The sequence below is a fragment of the Erpetoichthys calabaricus genome, chromosome 17, assembly GCF_900747795.2.
Source record: "Erpetoichthys calabaricus chromosome 17, fErpCal1.3, whole genome shotgun sequence".
Taxonomy (NCBI): domain Eukaryota; kingdom Metazoa; phylum Chordata; class Cladistia; order Polypteriformes; family Polypteridae; genus Erpetoichthys; species Erpetoichthys calabaricus.
Window position 1 is genome coordinate 26,084,378 of NC_041410.2, and position 26,567 is coordinate 26,110,944.

Genomic DNA, 26,567 nt, shown 5'->3' on the forward strand with positions numbered 1-26,567 from the left:
AGAAGACATGTGGTTCTTCATTGTTCTTCTTGAAATCAGTTACTGCCAACTTCATTCAATAAGGAAACTCTATAAATTAAGTTAGAGCTAATACGTCTCAATTCAATAACATGTCAAGATATTTGTTTAAGATTACAGCAGACTTTTGTGTCAATAAGAACCTCCTTGATTTCTTCCTTGAATGCATTTCTCTTTAACTGACCCAATGTCCTTGACTATGAAATTCATTTTTTAACTGAACAAGTTCTCCTAGTTCAGCTATATCAATGCCTTTGGAAAATTTACAGTAAAAATTAGGTCCATATAAAACATTCATTTCTCAAAACTAGGCAGTCCCTTAACTCTTGGTGACTTTGGTGGCTTTTCTGCATACAAAGTCTAGTTGGGCCTCAATTATGTACAGAATTGCACACAGTATTCCAGATGTGATGATCAGAGTTTAAATTTTAAAAGTTACATTGCTATATCATGAGGGTTCAAACTGAATGCCATGTTGAAAATGTTTGCACTTACAACTCCTTTTCATAGTTTTTTGCATTTAAATTATATAAAGGTATAAAGCTACTTCATCCTTTTTATGAAGTTAGCCACCAAAACGTGCTGATTTGGTATGGTACAATCTAACAGTCAAGCAACTCTAAAACCAGGGATCAAGAATTCAAAACATCACTATATCCATGCAATTCAACTTCCAAGAAAAAAGATACATATTTTATATTGTAACTTTGAAAATGAGAGAAGTAAAGTGTTAAGAAGGGTTGGAGCACTGCAAGCTAACCCATTAAGGAATGTTTCTGAAAAGGTTTTCTTTTTTAGCAAAGGACAGGCTAGAGGAACACTAGTATGATTAAGGCATTTTTGGCTAAGGGAAATAGTAGAAGTTAGGTTCTTTCTTCCAATGTACTGTTTCTGTTGGACTCCAGAAGAAATACAGCATTTGTTTCGTCCTGAAAGCTCCACTTAGCTCCAGACCTCACCCAACACAATTCCAGGTTCAAATAAAGGGTATGTATTTGTCAAAACCAGCAATCATCAAACAAAACATCAATACCAGAACAGAATACACAATCCATTTCGTACTTCCTTCTTTCCTTCAAGTGAGTGTCACCCACTGCCTCCCAAGAGTGATTCCCCGAGGTGAGGGCACAGGCTCCTTTGGAACTACATCCAAGAACTGCATCAGGTATCATGCATAAGTCATCCGATGCACTTTCGGGTCATGTGGTAACCAGGAGAGTCCTCTCTCGATATTGCCTTCTGGCAGCACCCAATCTCCAATTCCCAGCAAACCTTACAGGTGTCCTAACTGGGTTCAACCATGAGTAATACTGCCACCCGCAATGGTAAAGAAAGAACTGCACCTAGCAGTCTCATGTCTGCTTAGTCCATCCATTATGGCTTTCTGGCTGGACAAGAAATCATCTTTCACCCCAGCCAGGTTGCCTGTCCTTCCTCCATGGCAGTTAAATATATATATTATAAATATTTATATATATATATATGGAACAGAAAACAACCCAAACACTCCCTAGCAGTTTTACTATATTGGTGAACTTGCAGACAAGTCAGCTAAGTGGGCCAGGACAGGTTGTATCTTGTCCGAGAGGGACGTGTAGTCGAGTTCAGCTGTGGCACAAATTAAGTGGGAAAGGCTGAAACCGGTCTCAGGCAAATGTATGGTACCTCACTGTGTGAATGTACAACGTGCATGTACCACAAAGCTGAGTTTGTCTGCTTGGGTTGAATGAGAAGTGAGGCACATGCAAGTGCCAAAAAAATGACACATATGACTGCAAAGCCCATTTTCAGTTGTCATTCCTACAGTGTCCTAATAGTAAACTAACGTATCCTCAGTCATGTTTAAATGCTAAAAGGGTACTAGAAAAAACCTGTGCAATTGCACTAACACATCAGAAAGCTGTTATCCTGTTCAGTTAGGTTGCAAGGTAATGGTATTCTAAAGTTCAGTTCAGGGTTTGAGAAGGGCCAAAATGAAACAGCATTCTCAAGAAACATGTCAGAGTACTATTTTTATTTTTTTGCAGAATGAAGGTTACTCCATGCGTCAGAGAGAAACTGATCAAGTCACTTCGCCTGAAATTCACACATTTTAAATTGGCAGACTTTTATCAGAGCATCATCATTAATACATTATATACACACACACTTCCACTTGTAGACGTTTGTATATATATATATATATATATGGAAGAGAAGGTCTGTGATACGGTTTGCATATTTGCAGTTGGAGATCCACGAAGGGAGAAAAAACGAATCACGTATCATAAAATAGTTTTATTCCTGAGCTTTCAACCCCTATCATGGATAATGCTTAGACTTACAAGAATCAAAGGCAATATATAGCAACACATTCAGTTTGGGGGGGGTGATTAAGTAAGTATGATCGAGTTTGGGGTTGTACAGTTTAATTATTGTGTACATGTCCTTCTTAAGTTGGCATATGCTGGATTTATGTCCACGTGTCTGTTGATGGCGTTTTCATCTGATAGCCAAGACTCGGCCAACTCTCTGCCACTTTTTGTACTGGCCTTAAATTTTACTTTTACGTTGTCCCAGTTGAATGTGTGTCCTGTCGATTTAGTATGTGCATATATCAAAGATAGTGCGTCCTTTCTTCTGACGGCGTTGCGATGTTCCTGTACACGTGTTGAAATTCTTTTTGACGTTTGTCCTATGTATCATACTGACTTAGTCACCTCCACCCACCCAAAACCCCACTGAATGTGTTGCTATATATTGCCTTTGATTCTTGTATGTCTAAGCATTATCCTCTGATGAAGACCCCTGATAGGGGTTGAAAGCTCAGGAATAAAACTATTTTATGATACGTGATGCGTTTTTTTCTCCCTTCGTGGATCTCCAACTGCAAATATATATATATATATATATATATATATATATATATATATATATATATATATATATATACATATATATATATATATATATATATATACATATATATATATATATATATACATATATATATATATATATATACATATATATATATATATATATACATATATATATATATATATATATATATATATATATATATATATATATATATATATATATATATATATATATAGTGGAACCTCGGTTTGCAAGCATAATTCGTTCCAGAAATGTGCTCGTAGTCCAAAGCACTCGTATATCAAAGTGAATTTCCCCATAAGAAATAATGGAAACTCAGATGATTTGTTCCACAACCCAAAACTATTCATATAAAAATGATTAATACAAAATATAAAGTAAAAATACATAAAACAAATTAACTTGCACTTTACCTTTGAAAAGAATCATGGCTGGTGTGAGTGAGTTTCTAAACTCTTGTGGGATTGCACCCAACGGGATGACATGCTGAAGAGCGTCCAAAGCAATCGCAGTTTCCCAGCACTGTAGCAGTTCTCCGTAAAAAAGAGAATCCGAAAAGATCGCGGTCATGCTATAAGCGCCTGCCATCAACGGGTGATACAAGGAACATTATAAATGCGCAGGGCCCTGCCTGACTGCTGTGTCTGTGTATAAATAATCGCGCTGTTGCTGTTTCAAGCTGAATAAAGCTTGTGTTGCTAAAGTACTGAGACTCAGCTTTGTGTTTTAGGGTGCAAGACGGGGACTCGCACGTCACAGCACACACGCACGCGCGCGAGCGAGTGCACACACACACACGCACACACACAAGCGCACGCGAGCGCACACACACACACACGCGTGTGGGCGCACACAGTCACAATGCTAATGCTGTAGTAAACACTATACGCTCGTACGGATGTTGACAATATGAGTGAGGCACGCGGACTCAGACGGAGAATAGGAGACGATTGCCCACAATCCCACAGCGAGAGAGAGAGAAGAACCATCAACTCAGTTGTGATCACATGATGCTCAGCAGACAAACCACTCGTACTGCAAGACCTCGCTCGTTTATCAAGTGAAAATTTATTAAAAATTTTTGCTCGTATTGCAAAACACTCGGAAACCAAGTTACTTGCAAACTGAGGTTCCACTGTGTGTATATATATATATATATATATATATATATATATATATATATATATAAAGAAGGACTATGCCAAAATGTTGCATTTTTAACCTTCTTTCCTGTTTAGCATGGAAATAGCCTTTTAACCTTGTTTTCCTTTTTCAGATGCATGATGATAAAGCCCTACACTAACTTCAATTATAGATATTTGTATATTTTTATACACACATGCATATATGCACAGCATATAGACATATAATCTATCTCTATAGAACAAAATTTGGAATGTTGTTTGTTCAAATTATTAAATATTCAAAAAATAAACTTGTATAGTAATGAATCCCTTGCCTTGGCAGTACAGATTATAAACAAACTTATTACCTAAAGACAGACTTTAATTTGAGAGACATATTTATGAAACAAACATCTACTTGTTCTCTTCTTATTAGGTGGACAATGAGTTGCATCAGTTGCCACTGTCACTTAATGGAAAGAGGATCACAATCAAACAACTGGGCAGCGGCATTCTTATCCAAACAGATTTTGGCCTTAAAGTCCTCTATGACACCAAAAGCTACGTGGATGTGACAATCCCTGGAAATTATCGCAACAAGATGTGTGGTCTGTGTGGTAATTTCAATGGCAACCCAAAAGATGAGCTCCTCCTCCCTACTGGTGTGATAGCCTCTGACGCAGAAGCCTTTGCTCTAGGCTGGAAGTTGGATCTCCCTTGGGTGAAATGTAGTGGAGGATGCGGTAAAAGCTGTCCTGTCTGTGACCAAAGTAAGCGAGCCCTGTACATGGAGGAAAGCTCATGTGGCATATTCAAGCTGACCAATGGGCCATTCCAAGACTGTCAGTCCAAGGTGAATCCAATGCCCTTCTTCCTCAACTGTATCTATGATGTGTGTGCCTTTGAAGGAGACAAGTCGATCCTTTGTAGCAGCATTCAAGCCTACGCCATTGCATGCCAGGCTGCTGGTGTGAAGATCAAACCATGGAGAAGTGCTTCCTTCTGCCGTAAGTGGATACCAACAGTATTTTTTTTCATTACCCAGGTTTTTATTAGCTTGTTAACTGTGGTAGAATTATGCAAAATTATTAAATTTAGAGGTAAATGTAAACTAATTACTTAGAAGGGGCATAAAATTAGAACTAGAAAATTACAAACAAGTGTGACTTCAATTCATTCAGTCATTCATTTGGACCAGGAGGCCAAAAGAACAAAATTAAAATGGGTTGTATAATAAAGGAAGAAATAATAAATAGGGATGACACAAAGTATAACAAAATAAGAGGAAAGTAACAAAAGAGCTAAAGTCCCACAGGTTATGTACCCTTGCTGTTTGTGGTGTGGCTCACTTACCCACATATTTCCCCAACAAAAAACTCCCTGCTTATCAAAGGCACCATGTAGCTTTTTCATTCTCGATTTCTTTACCTCTCATTAGCTACCAAACCCCAATTTTAAAGGATCAACATACAACAGAAAGAGCTTTTAATTCCGTGACAGGATCATCTTTCTGGTATACATTGAAAAGAAAGGAGAACATGGAGCACAGATCTGCCCCAAAAAATATCACAACCATACTGCCTTCTAGACATTTTAGGGATCTTTGGTGTATTAATTGGAATCTTTATTAACTACTAGGGGGCACACTTTTAAGATTTTGCTTTCTTTGAATTGTTGCAATTTCATTAGTTTCACTTTTATTTTAGAACTTTGGTAAAAACAATATTTGGAATCTTTCGAGTCCCAGCATGCTGAATCTTTTAAATGAGGCCAGTGAGACATGTGTTTAATGACTTTGTACCATAATTCAGGATAGGTTTCTCTGTTTGGAATTTCAGCACAGACAAAGCGATCTACATCATCAGCAGTTAATTTTTTTTGCAAAGTAACCAATAAATGCATGTGAGGTAAACTCCGTTTTTTGAAATTCTCTGACTTAAACTTGAAATCCTTATAATATTTACATACTCTGACATATCACCTATGTCCATATAATCGATCTCTATTCGCCTTTTTGTTATTTCTCCGAGTAATAATTTCTCTTTGTTTGTGCTGTGATGTTTACTTTCTTTGTTTTGACACTTTCATTTTTTTTCTGCTTTCATATTCTGTATCTTGCTCTGCATGTGTTTCACGCCAACGTTTTTTTTTGAGTATTTTGAATTCCACTGTTTTCATAATCTCTAACCTGCTCTGCATGTGTACAGTATAGCGCCAACATTTTTGAATGTCTTTATGAAGTTATACTCTGTCTTTTAATTCTGAGCCCGATTGGACATGCTTTTTTTTCAATTCCACTTGTTCCGGGCTGATTATTTCTTTCCTTATTTTCTGGATTTATACCTCGATTATTCTTTTTCTTTTTTGAATTTTTTTTCTCTCCAATGCTTTTGGGTCTCTTTTCTCCTCGCTGCTTTCTTCTTCGCTTAGTCGTTGACGTTTCATCTATAACATATTGTCCTTATACACTTTATATGCTCTGAGAGCCCTGGATCTGTGTGTGCTCAAATCCTTTACACGACTGAGTATTTTGCTGCCTGTGGTCTTATTTGATATTGGTTGTAAGTAGGGCGTGTCTTGCAAGAATCTCATGTTCTACGTCCCAGCAAGACGGTCCTGAGTCAATCTCTTGGCTCAAAGTCTCATGTTTAAGGTCCCTGTGAGACGCTCCGTAGCCAATCTCTTTTGTGTCGCGGGTCTTTTAAGTGTCTTCCATGATCTTAACGTGAAGATCACGTCTTGTATCCCTAGTCTTTCTCTCCCAGGATTTTTTTTTATAATAGAGAGATAACATGGGAAATATTAAGACCCTAAATTAATCCTAAATACTTTCACATGGCAAAAAAAAGAAAAAATCCCTCTGGGATAATACACTCTACCTACCCTAACCTAAGGTAGTGCTCTCTAGTGACTATTCCCAGGGTGGCTTCTTGTATTTTTCTCATATATAGCATATAAAGAAAAACAATTTAATACTTATTTAATATAGATCAGAGAAATAACACATAAAAAAGAAAAACATATGCATTTTAAGAATTCTGTATGCAATTCACCTGCATAGAAATTTGCCATAAACAAATTACATTTTTTATGATACAGAACATAAGTTTACAAGATATGAGTGACTCACTGAACTGCCATTTTAGTGACTTAATTTTTTCATGAAGTTGTAGCATCTAATCACCTTAATTTGGAGAATCTCGGATTACCACTAGTTATATGATTATATGAAGGCGTCTATTGGACCTCTTACTTTGTTTCACTCTGTCAATATGAACTCACACATTGTGGAGAACTAAACTAAATAACATTTCCGCATACTTAAAACCCCCTAAGTTGCACACCATTTTTACCTTACCCTTCATTAACTTTATGCTCTGTAATTGGACACTGATTCCAGTTGTTACTTATGTGCTTTAAATTGCCCTGATGTGTTTCTTCATACATTCTGGGTGTGTCCCCCAGTTTCTACTTTTCTAGCTAGTAGAAAAGTCAAATCATTAGTTTGCTCTGCTTTAGGATTTTATAACCAACAAGAGATTTGGAAATACTGCCTTCATTCCTCACAATTTCAGCTGATACTCATTTCTGTCCAAGTGAAATCTTAACAAGAAATTAATTATAATTAAAATAATATACTTGACATGTATAATAATATTAATGTTAATGACTGCTTTGTATGGTGCCTAAAGTTGTGCTGGATGATAGGTTTCAGACATCCATCCATCCATTTTCCAACCCACTGAATCCAAACACAGGTCACGGGGGTCTGCTGGAGCCAATCCCAGCCAACACAGGGCACAAGGCAGGAACCAATCCCGGGCAGGGTGCCAACCCACCGCAGGACACACACAAACACACCCACACACCAAGCACACACTAGGGCCAATTTAGAATCACCAATCCACCTAACCAGCATGTCTTTGGACTGTGGGAGGAAACCGGAGCGCCCAGAGGAAACCCACGCAGACACGGGGAGAACATGCAAACTCCACGCAGGGAGGACCCGGGAAGCGAACCTAGGTCCCCAGGTCACCCAACTGCGAGGCAGCAGCGCTACCCACTGTGCCACCATGCCGCCTAGGTTTCAGACATTTATGCACTAAAATATGCTAGGTTATACAATATCTACTACAGCTTTAGAGTTTCAGGTCAAGCCTGCACACTGTCTTACACTCAAGTCCATCCAACTCTTCTTCTTTCCTCAGCGGTTTCTTGTCCAGCTAACAGCCACTATCAGCAGTGTACAGATACCTGCTCCACATGTGCCGACCTCAATGTCCCAGTAATGTGCACTGATCGGTGCTTTGAGGGCTGCCAGTGTGATGCTGGCTATGCGGCCAGTGGAAGCAAATGCGTACCTATGGAGTCCTGCGGCTGCATGTTTGAGGACATCTATATGCAAGTGAGTACTGCTATTACAGTTGATCCATATTTCAACAGTCAGGTATGTGCCAAGTTGAATGACTCATTTAAGGCTACCCAAGGATGTGGGAAATAAACTGGTAGCATTGAAGTTAATAGTACTGTTACAAACATCAGGCCATTGTGACAGTCAACCTTTAAGAAAACCACAGACTTGATCAGGAAGTTGGAAAGGGCATTTGCTTAACAGTAACTATTAACTGTTCCTTAATTGTTTCTATACAGATATGCAAGCAGAATTATAAATACTGTAATATACTGTAGGTTTATCACCTTTCCTGCAGTACTTATGACAGTTTTTTCTACCACTTTACAATAGGTTGGAGAGCTCATTGTGTCAAATGATTGCTCCAGGAAGTGCACATGTTTAGCTTCTGGTGCTGTCTCCTGTGAAAAACTGGTGTGCCAAGCCTCAGAGGTCTGTGAGACTCGAAATGGCAAACGGGGATGTCAGCTGACAGAGGGTAAATGTGAAGTCAAGTCAAAGGGCCTCCTTACCTCCTTTGATGGCCTGCAGGTTCAGTTTGGAAATGGTGCATTTGAGATTGCTTATCTCTGTGATGAAAAATCTGTTGACTGGTTCCGTGTGGTAGTGGATGTCCGAATATGCAACAAAGACAGCATTGCAGCCAGTGTCATGGTGTACGTGTACTTTGGAAACACCTATATTGCTGTCAATAATCAGCATCAGACTTGGGTAAGTACTTTGAGGAAGGTACTCAGTCACTATGCCATTTCCCATCTTATTTCTGGATGATCACAGTGTCTGTCAGTTATTCCATATATAAGTCACGGAATCTGCTTAATTCATCTCAACTTTATCAGAGAGAAAGCAGAACATAACCCATGGTGGGACACCAGCATATAACACAGTATATGCAAGCCAGTTTGAAATGGTCTTTCAATTGACTTCTACTTTTACAGTTTCTCCATTTAATTACTGTACATATAATTATAGTTTCAGAATCAAATATAATTTGGGTCCATCTCATCTTGCTACCCATGAACTTTCCACCAGACTGCATTGAGCATTCCCACCTGTTTTTACCAGCAAAATTCCAAAACTCTTCCATTGCTTCTAACCAAACATCCAAGGACTTAATTTTTTCCTTTGTGCCAAATGATGTAATAATACAGATGTGACACGTTTGTGGGATCAGTGTTAGTTAATTAATAGTATCTTAAGGCCCCTGCTTTGCAAAATCTTACTCTAGCTCTACTCTTGCAAATCCGATTCAGCTAAGGCATTAATGATTTGATTATTAGTTTGTTCATGGGTGCAATAGGACTGGCTACAGATGTGAACTACAAATTGCAGAAAGACTTGAACAGTGTTAGTTGAAATATATGATATACCAAACTTTGAAAAAACAATAAATAACAAGGTCTATAGCTCCCAAAAGATTCAGCAGAGTTACTCTTTAATCTCAACAATAGATAGATAGATAGATAGATAGATAGATAGATAGATAGATAGATAGATAGATAGATCTTTATTGTCACAGTCACTTTTACAAAGGAACAACAAAATTAAAGGTTCAGTCCTAGGAAAATTAGCAACATTTCTCCATGGTTAGCCAAAACAGGTAGGTCAACTGTTATATGACTTTTGTCATTCAGGAAATGCTCCACTTCATAAACACAAACTGTTTTTGTACGAATAACATCATGAAAAACTGAAAGTGGAATATTATTTATTGTGAATCAGATCTGTCTGTCTGATTGCTGCATAATTTCATTAAATTTCCTTTTCAGTGTGGTGGAGACTGATTGAATCTGCAAATTAAAGTCTGTTTGCCTGTAGTTTCTCCTTTGACGGCATGATCATCTGCTGCACGTTTAAGTGCTTTTGCTTCAGTTTTTACTCGGGCTCTCTCTTTTTTTTCCCAACCTAAGCTCATCTTTGAGGCTCTAACTTTAAGTTAACCCTCTGTCTTTTCTGTTGATCATGGTACACGATAATCCTGCCAATCTCCTGTGGCTAACATAAGAAGCTCTTTTGTAATCTGAACATCACATATTACCCAACAGCCCTGATGTGGTCAATGATTGATTCTCTGTACAACCATTGATTGCTTCTTCACATTCTCCATTATCATCTTTTTCTTCTCAGAGAACTTCCTTTCTACTTTTGCCTGTCCAAGAAACATAACCTGCGTCACCTTCACTACATCCCACAGCCTTCTGAACTCTGTTTTGTAAACCATAGTTCCATTCAACAGAGCATTTAACCTTTCTGACTTGGGGTTAATTTCACAGCAAAAAAAAAAATTCAAAAAAGTCCTTGAACTTCCTCAGCTCATCATCACACACTGACTCATTCACTTGATTTGCTGTGACAAAGTGTGCAGGTCAACCACTTTTTGAGCAACACTGCTTCTGACTTGAGATCTGTCTTGGGTCAAGACAGCATAGTCCTGATGTCAAAGACAGTTCAGGGTGAGACGAATACCTTTATTGACATGGAGCCACTCAGTACATAGAAAGAGATGACTGACTTACAGATGCTGGTAACATTTCTTAAATGCACTTGTCAATTACAGAAGTGATTAGTTACTGATAAACAAGACCCTAGGAGACAGCATTCTGCAACACTAGATTATATAGATTTGATCATCAATACTTGTCTTCATGCTCAAGTAGCAGCAGGACTGGGTCACAGATCAAGAGGCTTTAATTAGAATGCTTAATGGTGATTTGATAATTTTTCAAAACATTTCCATGTCTGGAAAAATATTCAGTTTCCATAACGTTTCCAGATTTTCCAAGAACATGGGAACCTGTATTGATAATGATAAATTTGAATCATCTGAAAGCTCATTTTTACTCTTACTGTTCAGAATAAATTAATTCAAATGCGGAAGGCTAAATTTTTAAAATGTTTTTATAATTACTGTGTTGATGCAGACTCATGTGCTCACCCTCCATTCTTAGTTTTGTTTAGATCTCTATGTTTGCTTATTGCTGTATATTTTTTATTTCAGACCAAGTATTCACAATCTCTTTAACAGATTGTCCATATCCTGGATTTACTTTTTAATGAATCTGACTTTGGTTGCGCTGAAAAGAATGGGGGGAGTGTTGCCATCAATCCAGTTTCTAAAGTCTTTTCCACTATATAGCTTCACGGAAGCAGAAGCCCATGTCAATAAAAACTCCAGAAAGCAATACCGAAACTCCTTCTAGAAGTGCCATCTTTCAAGTGGAAGGCACACACACATCACCACACTTATAGGGACAAATTAGAATCAACAGCTAACCTAACTTGTATGTCTTGGGAATGTAGATGAATCACTGGAGTACCTGGAGGAAAAACCAAAAAAAATCTAGATGAAATTAAGATTGTCAAACTCTACATCGTGCACAGGCTAAGACTCCACATTATTTCAGTGAATCATGAACACAAACCACCCTATATAAAAGATTGACTTTAAAATCTTCACTGTGTACCAATCAAAGTTAATCATGTACACATCTAACTAAAATCAAAAGCTAACCAGTCTATGTTTCTTCATATTTTTCTCCAGGTCAATGGAAAGAGAATCAATCTGCCTGCCAAATTGCAGAATGAAGTCTCGGTTTCCATATCCGATAAAGTGATGATCATCGCGCGTGAATCTGTGGCCCGTGTTACTTACAGTATCACTGAAGAGGTCAGCGTGACAGTTAGCGAACAGTTTTCTGGTAAAATGTGTGGTGCCTGTGGTAACTTTAATGGCAATAGTAAAGATGACATGACAACTTCTGGTGGCGAGATTTCAATCAACATCAAGGAGGTTGTGGATTCATGGAGGTCCAAAGATATCTCCAGCTGGTAAGCAGGCCTTCAATTTAATGAATAATTTCAGTATGAAAATAGCAGCATCAAAACTTATCACAAACACCATTTTAGCTTTTGGAATGCAATCTAAATAATGGGTTAAATATCTCAAATTAGTTTAATACAGGGAAAAGAAAAGGGAGTTAGGACACTGATCATAATAGCTAGTAAATGTTAACAAATTCTGTGGTGGGTTGGCACCCTGCCCAGGATTGGTTCCTGCCTTGTGCCCTGTGTTGGCTGGGATTGGCTCCGGCAGACCCCCGTGACCCTGTGTTCGGATTCAGCGGGTTGGAAAATGGATGGATGGATGGATGTTAACAAATTTTAAAAAGTATTTTGTTTCTTAAATCTAAAACTTTACAAAATTCATGCAGTTCAACCGGTTTGTTTGGGCACATTTGATACAACCAAAACTTATTTTAAATGTACCATGAAATGGATTTAAAAAAAATTTTAAAAAATTCCCAGGCTCGTTATAGTTTGACAATTTGCATAAAAACCTCTTTTCATTAGTGCTCTTAAGAAGTTTGGGTTAACCTTGGAATATTTGTGTCACCCAGTTTTTTTTTTTCGTTCTAAAACTTTTTCCAATTGTTTTGTGATGTCATTGCAACACCATTCTCGTTGCTGCACAAAATAAATGAGATAATAAAAGGAGGCGAGGTGCACTGCTACTGTATGTTGCATAGAAGCAAGGCACTGGTTCCCAGTGAGGTTGGCTGTTTGGATAATGTGATGTCATTGTATTGCCACAATTGACGAGAACTCCCTGAACAGTGTATGTTAAGGGAAACTCCCTCAAAAGAACAAAATGTGTATTAGTGAATTTAGAGACTAAGAATTTAGTTTACATTTACACTTCAATTTTTAGTGGTTTAGGGTTTTGCTTTTTGGCATCTCGTCTTATTGCTCATCAGACCATTCTTAGCAAAATAACTTTAAAAATGAAAGTTATGAAAACAAGTTTTTAAAGCCTTAAATTCTAATAAATGCTTCACAGTAAAATGGAGGTTCTTGCCTGAAAATAGACTTTTCTGCCAGGATGGATTATGCAAAAATGCTACATTTGGATAAGCCATAGTGAAGAAGGGAGCTATTTTATATTTATGTACATAGATACTGTACATACATACATACTGTACATATATACTGTACACACACATACATATACACACAGTCATATACAGTCATATGAAAAAAATTTGGGAACCCCTCTTAATTCTTTGGATTTTTGTTTATCATTGGCTGAGCTTTCAAAGTAGCAACTTGCTTTTAATATATGACACGCCTCATGGAAACAGTAGTGACATTAAGTTTATTGGATTAACAGAAAATAGGCCATCTGTATCATAACAAAATTAGACAAGCGCATAAATTTGGGCACTCCAACAGAGATATTACATCAATACTTAGTTGAGCCTCCTTTTGCAAATATAACAGCCTCTAGACGCCTCCTATAGCCTTTGAGGAGTGTCTGGATTCTGGATGGAGACATTTTTGACTATTCTTCCTTACAAAATCTCTCCAGTTCAGTTCAATTTGATGACGAATGAGCATGGACATCCCGCTTCAAATCATCCCAGAGATTTGATGATATTCAAGTCGGGACTGTGCCGGCCATTCCAAAACATTGTACTTCTCCCCCTGCATGAATGCCTTTGTAGATTTCGAACTTTGTTTTGCGTCATTGTCTTGTTGGAATATCCAACCCCTACGTAACTTCAACTTTGTGACTGATGTTTGAACATTATCCTGAAGGATTTGTTGATATTGGGTTGAATTCATCTGACCCTTGACTTTAACAAGGGCCCCAGTCCCTGAACTAGCCACACAGCAGTAGGTAGCAGGCGTTTTTCTTATAATGTGGCATTCTTCCGCCATGCAAAGTGCTTTTTATTATGACCAAATAACTCAATTTTTGTCTCATCAGTCCAAAGCACTTTGTTCCAAAATGAATCTGGCTTGTCTTAATGAGCATTTGCATACAACAAGCGACTGTTTGTGGCGTGAGTGCAGAAAGGCTTCTTTCTCATCACCCTGCCGTACAGATGTTCTTTGTGCAAATTACGCTGAATAGTAGAACGATGTACAGATACACCATCTATAGTAAGATGTTCTTGCAGGTCTTTGGAGGTGATCTGTGGGGTGTCTAACCATTCTCATAATCCTACGCATATGCCGCTCCTGGCCTGCCAGACCTGCTGGGTTTAACACTGCCCCTATGGCCTTCCATTTCCTGATTTCATTCCTTACAGTTGAAACTGACAGTTTAAACCTCAGAGTGCTTTTTATAACTTTCCACTAAACCATGAGACTGAACAATCTGTTTTCAGATCTTTTGAGAGTTGCTTTGAGGATCCCATGCGGTCACTCTTCAGCGGAGAATCAAAGGGAAGCACAACTTGCAATTGACCACCTTAAATACCTTTTTCTCATGATTGGACCTATGAAGGTCAAGGCTTAATGAGCTAATCCAACCACTGTGGTGGTGGAAGTAATCAGTACTGAGCAGTTACATGCATTCAAATCAGCAAAATTACAAGGGGACCCAAATTTTTGCACAGCCAGTTTTTCACTTTTGATTTACTTTCATACAACTAAATACCACTTCACTAAAAATCTTTGTTTGGAAAACACACCAGTACTCAGATGTTCCTAGGAAATGAAAGACATACCACTGCTGTCTTTGTTGAAAGTAATTATTATGCAGGGTGAGAGGGGTTCCAAAACTTTCATATGTCCATCCATCCATCCACAAAGAATAAAACAAAAGCCAAAATAAGTAATAAAGTATCAAGAAGAGTTGTAGAGGAAGTCTGCAACAACAAAATCCATGTTAGCCAAAGATTTACATATTACAAAATATTCAGGAATGCAAAACACTTTTGCAGAGACTGGAGGGTACAATGCTTGAACACTCCAAATGTGAGCTATTCTCGTACTTGCAATCAGATGACAAAGCGTGAGCAGCATAATAATTACTGGGTAAAATCTGCCTTTTTTTTTTTTTTTTTTTTTAAATAAATATAGCACTCATTCTCAAAAGTACTTTAAATAGTGAGTGGGGAGCCACTTCAACCACCACTCATGTGTAGCATCCACCTGGATGTTGTGACAGCAGCCATTTTTGCCCCAGAACACATGCCACACATGACCAATTAGGTGGTGAAGTGGCGAGAGACAGTTAGCTAATTAGAGACACAGCCTATTCATTCTGGCCCACTAATACTCCTATGGAGAGCAATTTAGCCTGGACATCAAGAAAGGACATTTCAAAGGAAACCCAGGGATTTTTAAATGACCACAGCGAGTCAGGAGCTCGATTTAACTGCACCGTTCTTTGCATTTCTGAAGTGCTGTGGTAAGGCTGCTGCGAACAACAAAATGGGTGGGAGCAGAGGCATGTAGCACATGCTGGGATCTATAAACACAACTGGCAGGTTACAGCTACCACTCTACAGCAAAGTTGAAGGTCTATGGTGAGCTTGTCTTAACTTGATATGTTGCGATTAAATGAACATTGTGGTAGAAAATTAATTTGTGTTTCTTCTGTTTTAATTTTCAGTGGCCTGTAATTATTAACAAGAAATTTCACATTTGGAAGAATTAAATGAATTCAATGGAAGATGAAGGACGTTTACTTTGACACTGTAGTCGTCAAAATTAAAAATTTCTCAGTCTTTTAGTCATTGCCATATTTCTACACAATTTGTCTATTCCTGAAAAGAAAATAAAAGCATTATTGGGGGAAAAAAAAAAAAAAAAAAAAAAGTTGTGTGTTACATTGTTAGGTTGGAGCTAAAATAATTATACACTGTCTGGTGTAAATAATTTTTTGTGTAAATGTTCACCATTGGGAAGATAGTGATTTATTGCCCCAGCAAAATAGTACAACAACAAAGTTATATTTAAATGTATACAGTGGTAGCAATGCAATATCCTGGTATCCGATTTAATGATTTGGTTGTATCTTACACTTCAGCTATACGGCACTGATTTCTAGTGAAATATCTGAAATGACTCTCCCCACTCCACATCCCCATATTCAGTTTTAAATACGACCACAATACTGTACCATGGACTCAATACCTACCCGAGACATTTACAAAATAAAATCTAACTGGTTTGTCTTTCCAACACGATTAATAGTTTTAAAGGGTAGAATTCTTCTCTTTGCTTTCCCTTGGCTAGGCGAAATCAGGGATAGTGTTAATATAGCCATTTTAACTAGCAACACAAATCCTGTAAAGCAGCATGTGACAAACTCAGCCCATCTTTCTCTTTTACTTTGTGAAGAAAGACTTAAGAACAAATCTGATTGCATTGCTCAAATGGCTTAATTAGAAAGAAAATCAGGTAGCTCTGAACAGATTGAAATGTAAGATTCCATGCAGAAGTAAAGATGTTCCAACACTCTCAACACAAGGTGGCAGTCAGAATTTACACTTGCATTTGCCAGATTTTTGCCACAATCTTCAGTTGCATTCTGCTGTTTATCTCTGACAAAGATCAATATTGATAACAGGCTGTCATCATATCCGCAATTCCTCACAGAAGATTAGGGCATCATGCATCATTAATGAATATGCAAACAAAATTGTATAAAGATTTTAAATTTTACTTTCAACTTGGTCATATGAAAATACAAGATTCAATACACATCAGGGATTATTCAGATGCACATTATGATTGAAATACTTCAGTTTTACAAGAGGTTTAAGGGTGACCTGCCATACTTATGTCTTTACATCATTTGACATGCCGCTATTCAGATTTCTACAAAGGCCACAGAGTTTATTTAAATAAACTGTGCTTATTGAGAGTTTGACTTTTCCAAGGATGTTATATTCAAGACTGATCCCAGACTTGTATTGAAGGTGAAGGATGCCATCTTCCTCAGAGATCGACATTTCTTCAGTTGGATTTACTGGCAGGCTGACCAGCTGGTTATTGACCTGTAAAGAGGTTTACATTATTATTAAAAAGGACTTGCAAAGATTTTCAACACCAAGCCATTCTGGAAATTTTGCTGCAGATAATACCTTTAAAATCAAACTAGGAAAGTGTATAGACCAACACTCAAAAATGATTTACTTAGCCATTTGCACAAAAATCAAGGACTTCTGGTATGGATTAAAAATACAGGCCACTTTTTTTGAAGTATTGTTGCTACTTTACTGTTTTTAATTACCAACCAAGTGCGTATAACAACATGTCAGGAGCACTCAGATTTCATTGCATAGGAACAAGTAATTAGGAACTATAAAATGGTAACCCAGTTTAGCCCAGTATCATCTATGGAGGTACTTGTCTCCTTTATCCTACCTAAAGTGTTAATGGTACAATTTGTGTAAGTAATTGGGACACAATGAGGTACAGAAAACCAATTTAAACACCTGTTCTAACTCCAGTTCATAGAATATGACAATTGACTCGTTTCATTGAATCAACCGTGGAAGCATTTTTAACATCTGTAAGAGCCAGTAGCATCTTGTGAAATTTAAGGAAGACTACAAAAATGTGAACTTTAATATAAACTGGGTGGGAGCACCTGCCATATGTGGGACATGAGATTTTAGTTTTCTTGGAACTGAACGAACATTTTAATGTCTCCTCAAGGATTAATTGCTACCTCAATAAACTGGTAGTCTAAGGTTTTGATAACGCAATGTTTTATATGCTTTGTACCCAAGACAAATCTAGACAAGCAAAACCATAACGTGCATTCCCACAAAACACAGGGAGAGTTGACTGGTACTCTGATAAAACAGGCACTGCACAAACCATTCAAAGTTCTGAGACATGAAACGCTGAAAATCACTAGTGCCAAAAGTAGCCTCCCAGTCCATGCTGTGCCTAGAAATGAAGTAGTGTGCACCACGGATACCACTAATTAGCAGCAGACTGCAAGGATAGGAAAAACAATGATATAAAATGTTCTGATCAATCTATGTCATCAAGACATTTGGATAGATAGATAGATACTGCCCATGGGAATCTCAGTGCTGCAACTGAAATACATACAACATTCTAACACGAGGCACAGTAAACTGCAAACCCTTTTCACTTTAGTTGACCAAACATGTCTTTTGTTGAATATCTATACAAGTGTCAATCATACTATACATACAAAAAGAAGGCTAGTTGAAATCTCTAGTACACTCAAGCTCAAACAGGACTTATTATTCTGTGCACCTTTTCAAGGCATTACTGCAACAGCCATTGCAGATACCACTGATCAGTGACATTAGCGTTGCATGTAAATATGTGTTTTGGGCTTTCCTTTCTCAACGGAAGAAACAGTCAGATTTCTATAAAATTCTTTCAAGATTCATTGAGCGTATCCATCAAGTGATTTGAGTGCCATCATATATAAACAAAAGACCTGTGTGTGGGGAACAGGCCGCACCACCATAGCCATTGGAGTTGGTATGAATTCTACGGAAGATGTAGGAGCTTATACAAACGTGACTTGCACTTTGTGAGATGGTACATACATGCACCTCACTTCTCATTCAACCCAAGCAGACACACTCAGTTTTGTGGTACATGCACGTTGTACATTCACACAGTGAGTTACCATACGTTTGCCCGAGACAGGATTCGGCCTGTCCCGCTCAATTTGTGCAACAGCAGCACTCGACTACACGTCCGTCTCAGACAAGATACGGCCTGTCCTGGTCCACTGCGTTGATGCATCTGCAAGTTCACCAATATAGTAAAACTATTAGGGAGTCTTCAGGTTATTTTATTTTTTTGTCCCAAATAAAAACACGCAGCTAGTAGAGTCATTCCAGATCATCAATAGCTCGACTGAAGGTAAAGCTAAATTGAACACTGAAAACGAGACATTAATAAAAGTAAACTGACTGTTATAGGCAAAATTTAAATCACAACACAAAAATCCAAATACCCAAATACATATACACACATACACCCCAACATGAAATGAATGAAATTGCTTGTATTAAAATGCCCTTAACCACTAAAACAATTTTGATTACGGATGGTATGAAAACTGCAACTTACCAGAACAGTCAAGTCTCTGTTCAGAGTGATGGAAAAGTTGACATAGTTAAAAATGACCTTATTCACACACAGTATGTTGCCGTTAATTGTAAGATCAGTAATGACCTGGAAGTTCTGTTCAGACCTGTTGCAGGAGGTCACCATCTTGTAGGCACCATCTAGCCACACCTTGTGTGTCAAACCATCAAAGGTAGTGTAGGCTCCAGTGGAATGCACAGTGCAGCTGGCTTCTGGAGAAACACACCTCCGCCATCCACCCTGCACAGTACATTGCCTTTGGGGCCCACAGTCCATTGGAGTGCACTTGACAGAACCTCCAGATGTGCAGGTACATTCCTGGCTGCAGCCATCTGATAAGAACAACTGACCAACCTTGAGAAAACAAAGGGTTGTTTACTGGTTAGAACTCCTTGAAAGGGATTATACCATATTGGGTCAATAAAACACAGTCTGATAAATCCTTCAGGATGTTAACAGTTCCAACCAAGTGGCCAGCTACTTAGCTGCTCACTTAACCTTTCACAACATATCCTCCAAAACAATAAGCCACCTACTACTTCTGTAACCTATTCATAGTAAATCAAGGGGATGCAGTATCTGGCTTACTAGGGGCACAAATTAAAAACCAGCAAGAAATCATGCATCATAGCTCTTGTAGTACAAAAATCTACCTTCACTTCTGAATTTGGAAGACTACCCCTTCAGCTTAAATGAACTTGTTAGTATTACCTTTCGAAGCCCTCAAAGATTTATCAGACAAATGAGCAGTAATAATAATAATATAAATTTAGTACTAGATAGGCAGCTCCAGAACAGTTTCCACACAAAGCAGGAAAGTATCAAACTCAAGGTTTGTTAAACTGAAGCACAAAAATATGCAGACATTTGACAGAACCCCACCCAACACAGACTCACCTGCATATACCTTCCTTCATAGACACAACCACAAGAGCTTTGAGGAATACATCTTCCCTCTTCAGACATGAAGCCAGGATCACATTGGCAGCCTTCATAGCATTTAGAATGACAGGTAACCTCCGGGATACTGCCACAGGTGCTATTGCAGGTGTCTGTGCATACGTCATAATGAGAATTCTGTGGACATTTTATTGCTAGACAACGAAGGAAGAATTAGATTTTGGCTTTGCTCCAACAAACCCATTAAAGGATCATAGAAAATTAAAATAAATCTACAAGTGCATACATAAATTGATAAAAACAAGTTTGACAAATCATATATAATCAACAGCAAACTTACCTTTGGCACTTTTAAGGCTAAGTATTCAGTTCTTGTTAAGTGACCAATTAAGAGACTGTGACGTGTGCTCAAAGGCCGCTCTATAAAAAGTACTTCCATTTTTAATCAGTCCTTAAAAATATAAAAATATAGTGCTACCACATTGCACATGGATCTCCCAAAATTTACCAGATAGGGACCTTTTCCTTGTGAGACTTGCATGTGCTCCCACATTCATGTTACTCCAAAGACCTGCTGCTGCATAGACCTTAAAATACCCTCATTCAAATACTTGTCAGACAGCAGAAGTATACAAATCACAATTTAACCCAATTAAGGATTAAACTATGGACTGGCATCACATTTAAAAGTCTACAATAGATGCATATACAGTGCAAAACAAAAACATGATGTTTAGGAGGAACATCAAATGTGTCTGCAGCAAAATGGTTTTCAAATCAAGTCCCTTGCCCCCTTCCTATCATATTAGAACATTCAAAATAGTTCACACTAGGACCTTATTGCTTTACGCCCTCCTCCGTTAAACCTATTGTCTGAGGGAATCGAAAGCTTTAGATTGAAATTTTTGACCAATTTCCAGCTTTCGACGGATATCAATGTTGTAGGGTCCCCCGATACCTAAAAAAAACAACATCTCAATGATGGGTGTGCATCTGTGTCTCTACGTTTATGAAGGATAGTCTAGAGCTAAAACAGCTGGATAGAAAAATGAGATGACGATGTGTGGATTAGTTTTTGAGCCAAATCATGCAAGAGAAAGAGGCACTCTAGAGCAGCATTTCTCAACCTTTAAAGTATTTGCGACCCGAGTTTTCATAACAGTTTTAAAATCACGCCCCCCCCCCAACGTTTTTTTGATACCCTAATAAAATTTATTCCTGTATTTTTTGCTGCCGATACACCACTACAAGTTTAAAATTTCTCTACAAATAGCGAAATTACTCTGCTCTAGAGGAACCCTCAAATACCATAATTCTGCAATTATGAATTTTTCGACAATTGCTATCATAATGATCTATTTTATGATCAGAAAGGAAAATAATTACGGAAATGTTATAGATTAGTTCGGGTAAATTGGTTTCTAGGACGCTCATGTCCATGTTCTTTTTCCATGTATTTATTGAACCAGCATGCTTGGTCTGGAATCTGACAGATTTTAGGAATACATTGGACAGTAGAAGTATTCTTGTGTTCACAAGTAAAAAAAAATAAATAAATAAAATTAAACCTGTCCTATAGCACATAGTTGATTACATTTGCTTAAGAAGGGGCTGGCTCTGATGACCTGATGTTGAATGGGTATATCCTACCTAGTCGTCAAAGGATGGACTAAAGCTTTAGAAGAATGTTTGTTAAATTTGTGGCAGCCTTATTTTAATGACTTATGGAAACAGTGAACAAAGTGTTTAAAATCTGTAAGCATCAACCTTAAATACCAGCGGCTATGATTTTCTTCTAAAAATTTTCCTGGTTTATTAGGCACCTATTTTGGATTTTTTTTTATTCTTTTCTTTCCACTGGAAAAAGAGTTTTTGACATGTGCCGAATCTGATCCGGATTAAAAAATATTTTCAAAATTAATGTTTTAACACGTCTTTATTGTGACAATTTTTCTTGAACGTACCACCATTTTGGATTTGCATCTATGCAATTGTTAACCATGTTGTTCTGCAGTATAGGTCATTATCTAGGTCATCACTGAATACAGAGTATGAAGATCAGGGCTCATGCTCCGATTTTCTCAGATGGGATAAATGCTTTACACGTGGTGTGCTTTGTTTTATGCAAGTTTTGACTTTCCAAAATACATGCTTCTCGCTTTAGTTTTTTCAATGAGCCGTTTGGGTTTCGATTGGGCTTTAGTAAAACTTAGAACTGATTTTTGGTTACAAACGTTTGCTCAGTTTGGACTTGGTTTCATCTTCCAATCCCAAAGAAGGTCTTTATGGTTAGAGAATGCTAAGCCTCAAGCACATACATCACATACTAGGTTACACAAGCATCAGTCCAAGTCTGTTTGCCTCCACCATCCTGGATAAGTTTAGTTTCTATAATCCCTTAAGTAATTAATGTAGTGCCTCATGAGACTGGAAGCTAGATGCCTATGCCCCAGGTGATGGTGACCAGGAGCTATGGGGGAAAATAAGGAAACAACAGCCAAATTATGTTCGGCTAAGAGCAGCTGATAAGTTGCTCAGAGCATCATCTCCATCAATACTGACTCACACATCGAGGAGATGCCAAACAGTAACGCGAAAGACTTGTGCCACCTAGAAGGCTTACCAACAAGCACTGCCAGGTTGTATGGTGCTGGTTGTCGCATATTGATTTGCAAACACTTTGGCACAAAAGATGAAAGAGTTGTGCAATCTAGAGATGCAGGCAATTAATTCAGTATTATATTCAGAATATTAACACTAAAATCTACCACTGGGGTCTAGGTGTAGCAGCCAGGTTTAAAGTTGCCATTGCTCCAATTTTAAGAAACTGGAACCACAATGTGTCAGTGTTATGAATTCAAAGATATAAGAGAGGATACTTACAACAGAATGCATCAGATCTCCAAGTCTTAATTATTACACCCATCGACTGGCACACTGCCACATATGTTTGAAGACTATTGCACAGTACGCTTGTACTTCCATTAGTGACATACATATTAAACACACAGTTTTTGAAATAGGATTCTGGGTAAATGACAGAGTGACAAGCAGCAAATGGCCCTTCTGAGTTGGTGATCATACCACAGCTTTGCACTTTGCCATACTTTTCCTCAGCAGCAGTGTTGCATTGTGGACAGTCTTTCTCACAGGCATCAAGACACCTCTCACTGCTTACAGTTTTCCAGCTGGCACCAAAAGCAACAACATTCAAGGCAATGCCTCCATCATGCTGGGTGAATTCATCTTCCGTCTGGCCATTGAAGTTGCCACAGAGACCACCAACTTGGTTCCAGTAACTTCCAGGTATTGTTACTTGGACAAAGAACACTGTATCATACAATACCTTCAGCCCAAAGCCGGTGACAAGAAGGATGTGCAGGCCAGTCTGGTAAATTGAAATAGCTCCTGCATCCAAAACCAGAGGCAGATTTATCAAGACTCCATCCAGCTAAGAAAGCAAGTAAAGAAATACAAACAAAATGTTACAAATAAAATTATGAATTAGGGTCAATAAAAGTAAAAATCGGTACTTTTTGACATCTCCAAAATTTAAAATCTAAAACACCCCCCCCCCCCCCCCCACCTTCTTGAAGCCACTACACTAGATTTCTCACCTTTACTTTCCAGCTGATCTCGTACTTCATTGAGACCTCATAACCATTCACAAGGATGTTCACTGTTTTGGCAACTGACACTTGGCCATTTCCATGGCTCTCATTGTCTACTTGTACTTCAAAAGGAGTCAGACCATCTGTGGCCTTCACCAGCTTTGCCAATGTGTAGGTGCAGGTGCCCTGGAAATCGTACCTCAGCCCATCAAATGTTATATAGTGAGAATCTCCTGAAGCAGTACATGTGCCTTCACCCTTTGGCCAGCAACCTCGGACACCATTGACCACTTTACACTCTTCGTTAGCTGCACATATCACTTTCAGGCAATCAATGATACCACCAGGCTTACATGTACACTTCTTCTCACATAAGTCAGTAGGGGAAAACACCTCCCTGGTTCTGTAATAGTAACCATTATAGAAACAGCCACATTGAGATAAAGGAACACACTGGTCACCACTGAGGAGGAAGCCTTCATCGCACTGGCAACCCTCTTGACACAGGGTCAGGCACGGGGTGGCACTAGTAATGCTTGCACAAGTTGAAGGACAGCTGCTGCCACATTGCGAATAATTGCTGTTCACTGGGCATGAAGGAGCTGAAGGGGGGGGAAAGTCATATATAAAATTATCAGATATGAAAAAAATATTACAAGATACCAAATAAAATTACAGCATTCTGGCAGAATACAACAACGAGGAAAAGAAAACCCAAAGAGACTTAAATTTATAGAAATTTAAAATTCCTCAGATTATTCATCCAAAGAACTGAAAACCTAAAAGTGTTCACAGGTTGTCCGGTATGAATGTTGGCACTGAAGTCATGTATCGTGAAAATTTTAGGCGTTGCCCCTTGGCAACACTGCAGAAACTGCTAACAAGGAAAAAGTCTGCAACGGCCATGGAACTCTAGATGGTGCCATGGGAAGACAGAAAAACTTTTTGGTAACCTAAACAAAGGAAAATTTTGGTTGGGGATGGGCGGTGGGGGAGGAGGAAAGTGATACCACAATTTTACCGTTTTACCATTCCTGAGAAAACGGGAGAAAAATATTTTAAATGAATGCAAATCATAACACTAGTTTGCCAAGATGACCTGCTTTCTTGAAAATATAGCAGCCATCTTATACGATGTTCCAAGGTTTTTCATAAACAGAAGGTAAATTTACTTACTAATTTCACGAAGGGTTATTTATTGTAATATGTGCAACTTACGGCAAAACTTCTCCGACCTCCAAAGATACACTATGGCCTCACTCTGCTGGCAGACAGATGCATAAGCACTGAAGATGTCACACAACACATCCTGCAATCCGTTGTAGTAGCAGGCATCAAACACACAGTCATTAAAGAAACCTGTTGGGTCCACCAGTTTGTGGCAGTATCTGAAGGGGCCTGCTGGATCTGTAATTTGGCCACAGTAGCTCAAGTTCTCATATTTTCTTTTAAGAGTCTCATTGCAATTGGGACAATATCCAGTGCATTCATGACCACATCCTGGAATATCCCTAGTCTTCCAGCTTTCTCCAAATTCTGATGGCACGGAAGTAGGTTTACCCCCCTTCACTGTTAAATCATCTTTGGTGTCTCGATTGTAGTTGCCACAAAGACCACACATTGCTCCTTGGTAAATGCTTGGTACAGTGACAGTAACTGAGCTGGACCAATCAAAAGTGACCCTTAAACCAAAACTGGTCTGGATGGTGCCACTGAATCCAATCTTGAAAATGAACAGTTTGACACCTTCAAGACTCAAGGGGAGGTTCACAAAAAGGCCATCCACCTAATTTAAAAAAAACAACCTTCTTTAAAAGATATAGTAATTTAACATTAATTTAAAATTGACAACTACATAAAAGACCTATTAATGCCATTGCTGGATAAGTGAAACTATGAAGTGAATTTTGTAGACTTGTTGTATACGTAGTGTATAGAAAAAACATTCTAAGCACAACCTGATCTACAATAAAGACACTTAGACATGAATTCTTGTCTCCTGCCTAAAATGTACTAAACCTATCTGCGATGCTTAAAATTTACAATCTGCAATAAAGCCTCAAAAGGTTATACTTACCATGATCTTGCCTGCATTGTCCCGGCTCATCACAATGACATGATTGTACACAGTTATCTGTACCAGCCTGGTATAGGCCACAACAGTGTGACCTCGATGCTCGTTCTGAACCTCAACTTGAAATGGATCTAAACCTTCCTGCTGCTCACACAGCCCAGCAAGCAGATACATACAGGTACCCTGGAAGTCAAACCTGAATCCATCAAAGGAGACATAGTGAGGATCTCCAATGCCAGTGCAAGTAGCCTCACTTGTTGGCCAACAGCCCCTCACACCATTGACAACCTGGCAAGCTTCAGTGGGCTTGCATGGCGTATCACGACATGCGACTGTACCAGCTACAGGGTCACAAATGCAGGACTGTTGACACTGGTCGTCAACCCACAGCTTTTGGCCTGGTGGAAAGAAGCGATCCTGGTAGATGCACTCACAGGCTTTGGTTGGCACACACCCTTGAGCACTAAGGATAAGGCCCTCATCACACTGGCAAGACTCTATGCAGGGAAGTCGGCAGTTTTTTCTGACTCTGGGATTTGAACAGGTAGCTGGACAGGCATTGCCACAGGACTCAAAATGACTGTTCAGTGGACAGACCAGAGCTAGAATGAAGAAAAAAAATAGAAGCTGAAAACACAAGTTCATAATAAATGGCATACATA

At 38.5% G+C, this 26,567-nt stretch overlaps 2 protein-coding genes across 2 annotated transcripts in view; one reads left to right on the forward strand and one right to left on the reverse strand.

Annotated features, from left to right (window-relative positions):
* Positions 1-15,905, forward strand: part of LOC114668132 (IgGFc-binding protein-like) — a 139,863-nt gene extending 123,958 nt beyond the window's left edge. The window contains exons 36-40 of the mRNA XM_028823762.2: positions 4,462-5,032; positions 8,234-8,430; positions 8,770-9,147; positions 11,978-12,264; positions 15,839-15,905. Of these exons, the coding sequence (XP_028679595.2) occupies positions 4,462-5,032; positions 8,234-8,430; positions 8,770-9,147; positions 11,978-12,264; positions 15,839-15,848 (1,443 nt within the window). The 3' untranslated portion in view covers positions 15,849-15,905. The remainder of the gene's footprint in view (positions 1-4,461; positions 5,033-8,233; positions 8,431-8,769; positions 9,148-11,977; positions 12,265-15,838) is intronic.
* A 6,749-nt stretch (positions 15,906-22,654) lies between these two features.
* The window catches only part of LOC114667237 (IgGFc-binding protein-like), a 46,300-nt gene continuing 42,387 nt past the window's right edge, over positions 22,655-26,567 (reverse strand). The window contains exons 15-19 of the mRNA XM_051920780.1: positions 25,909-26,507; positions 25,050-25,617; positions 23,838-24,433; positions 23,399-23,671; positions 22,655-22,690 (exon numbers count right to left, since the gene is read on the reverse strand). Coding sequence (XP_051776740.1) covers positions 22,655-22,690; positions 23,399-23,671; positions 23,838-24,433; positions 25,050-25,617; positions 25,909-26,507 — 2,072 coding nt within the window. The remainder of the gene's footprint in view (positions 22,691-23,398; positions 23,672-23,837; positions 24,434-25,049; positions 25,618-25,908; positions 26,508-26,567) is intronic.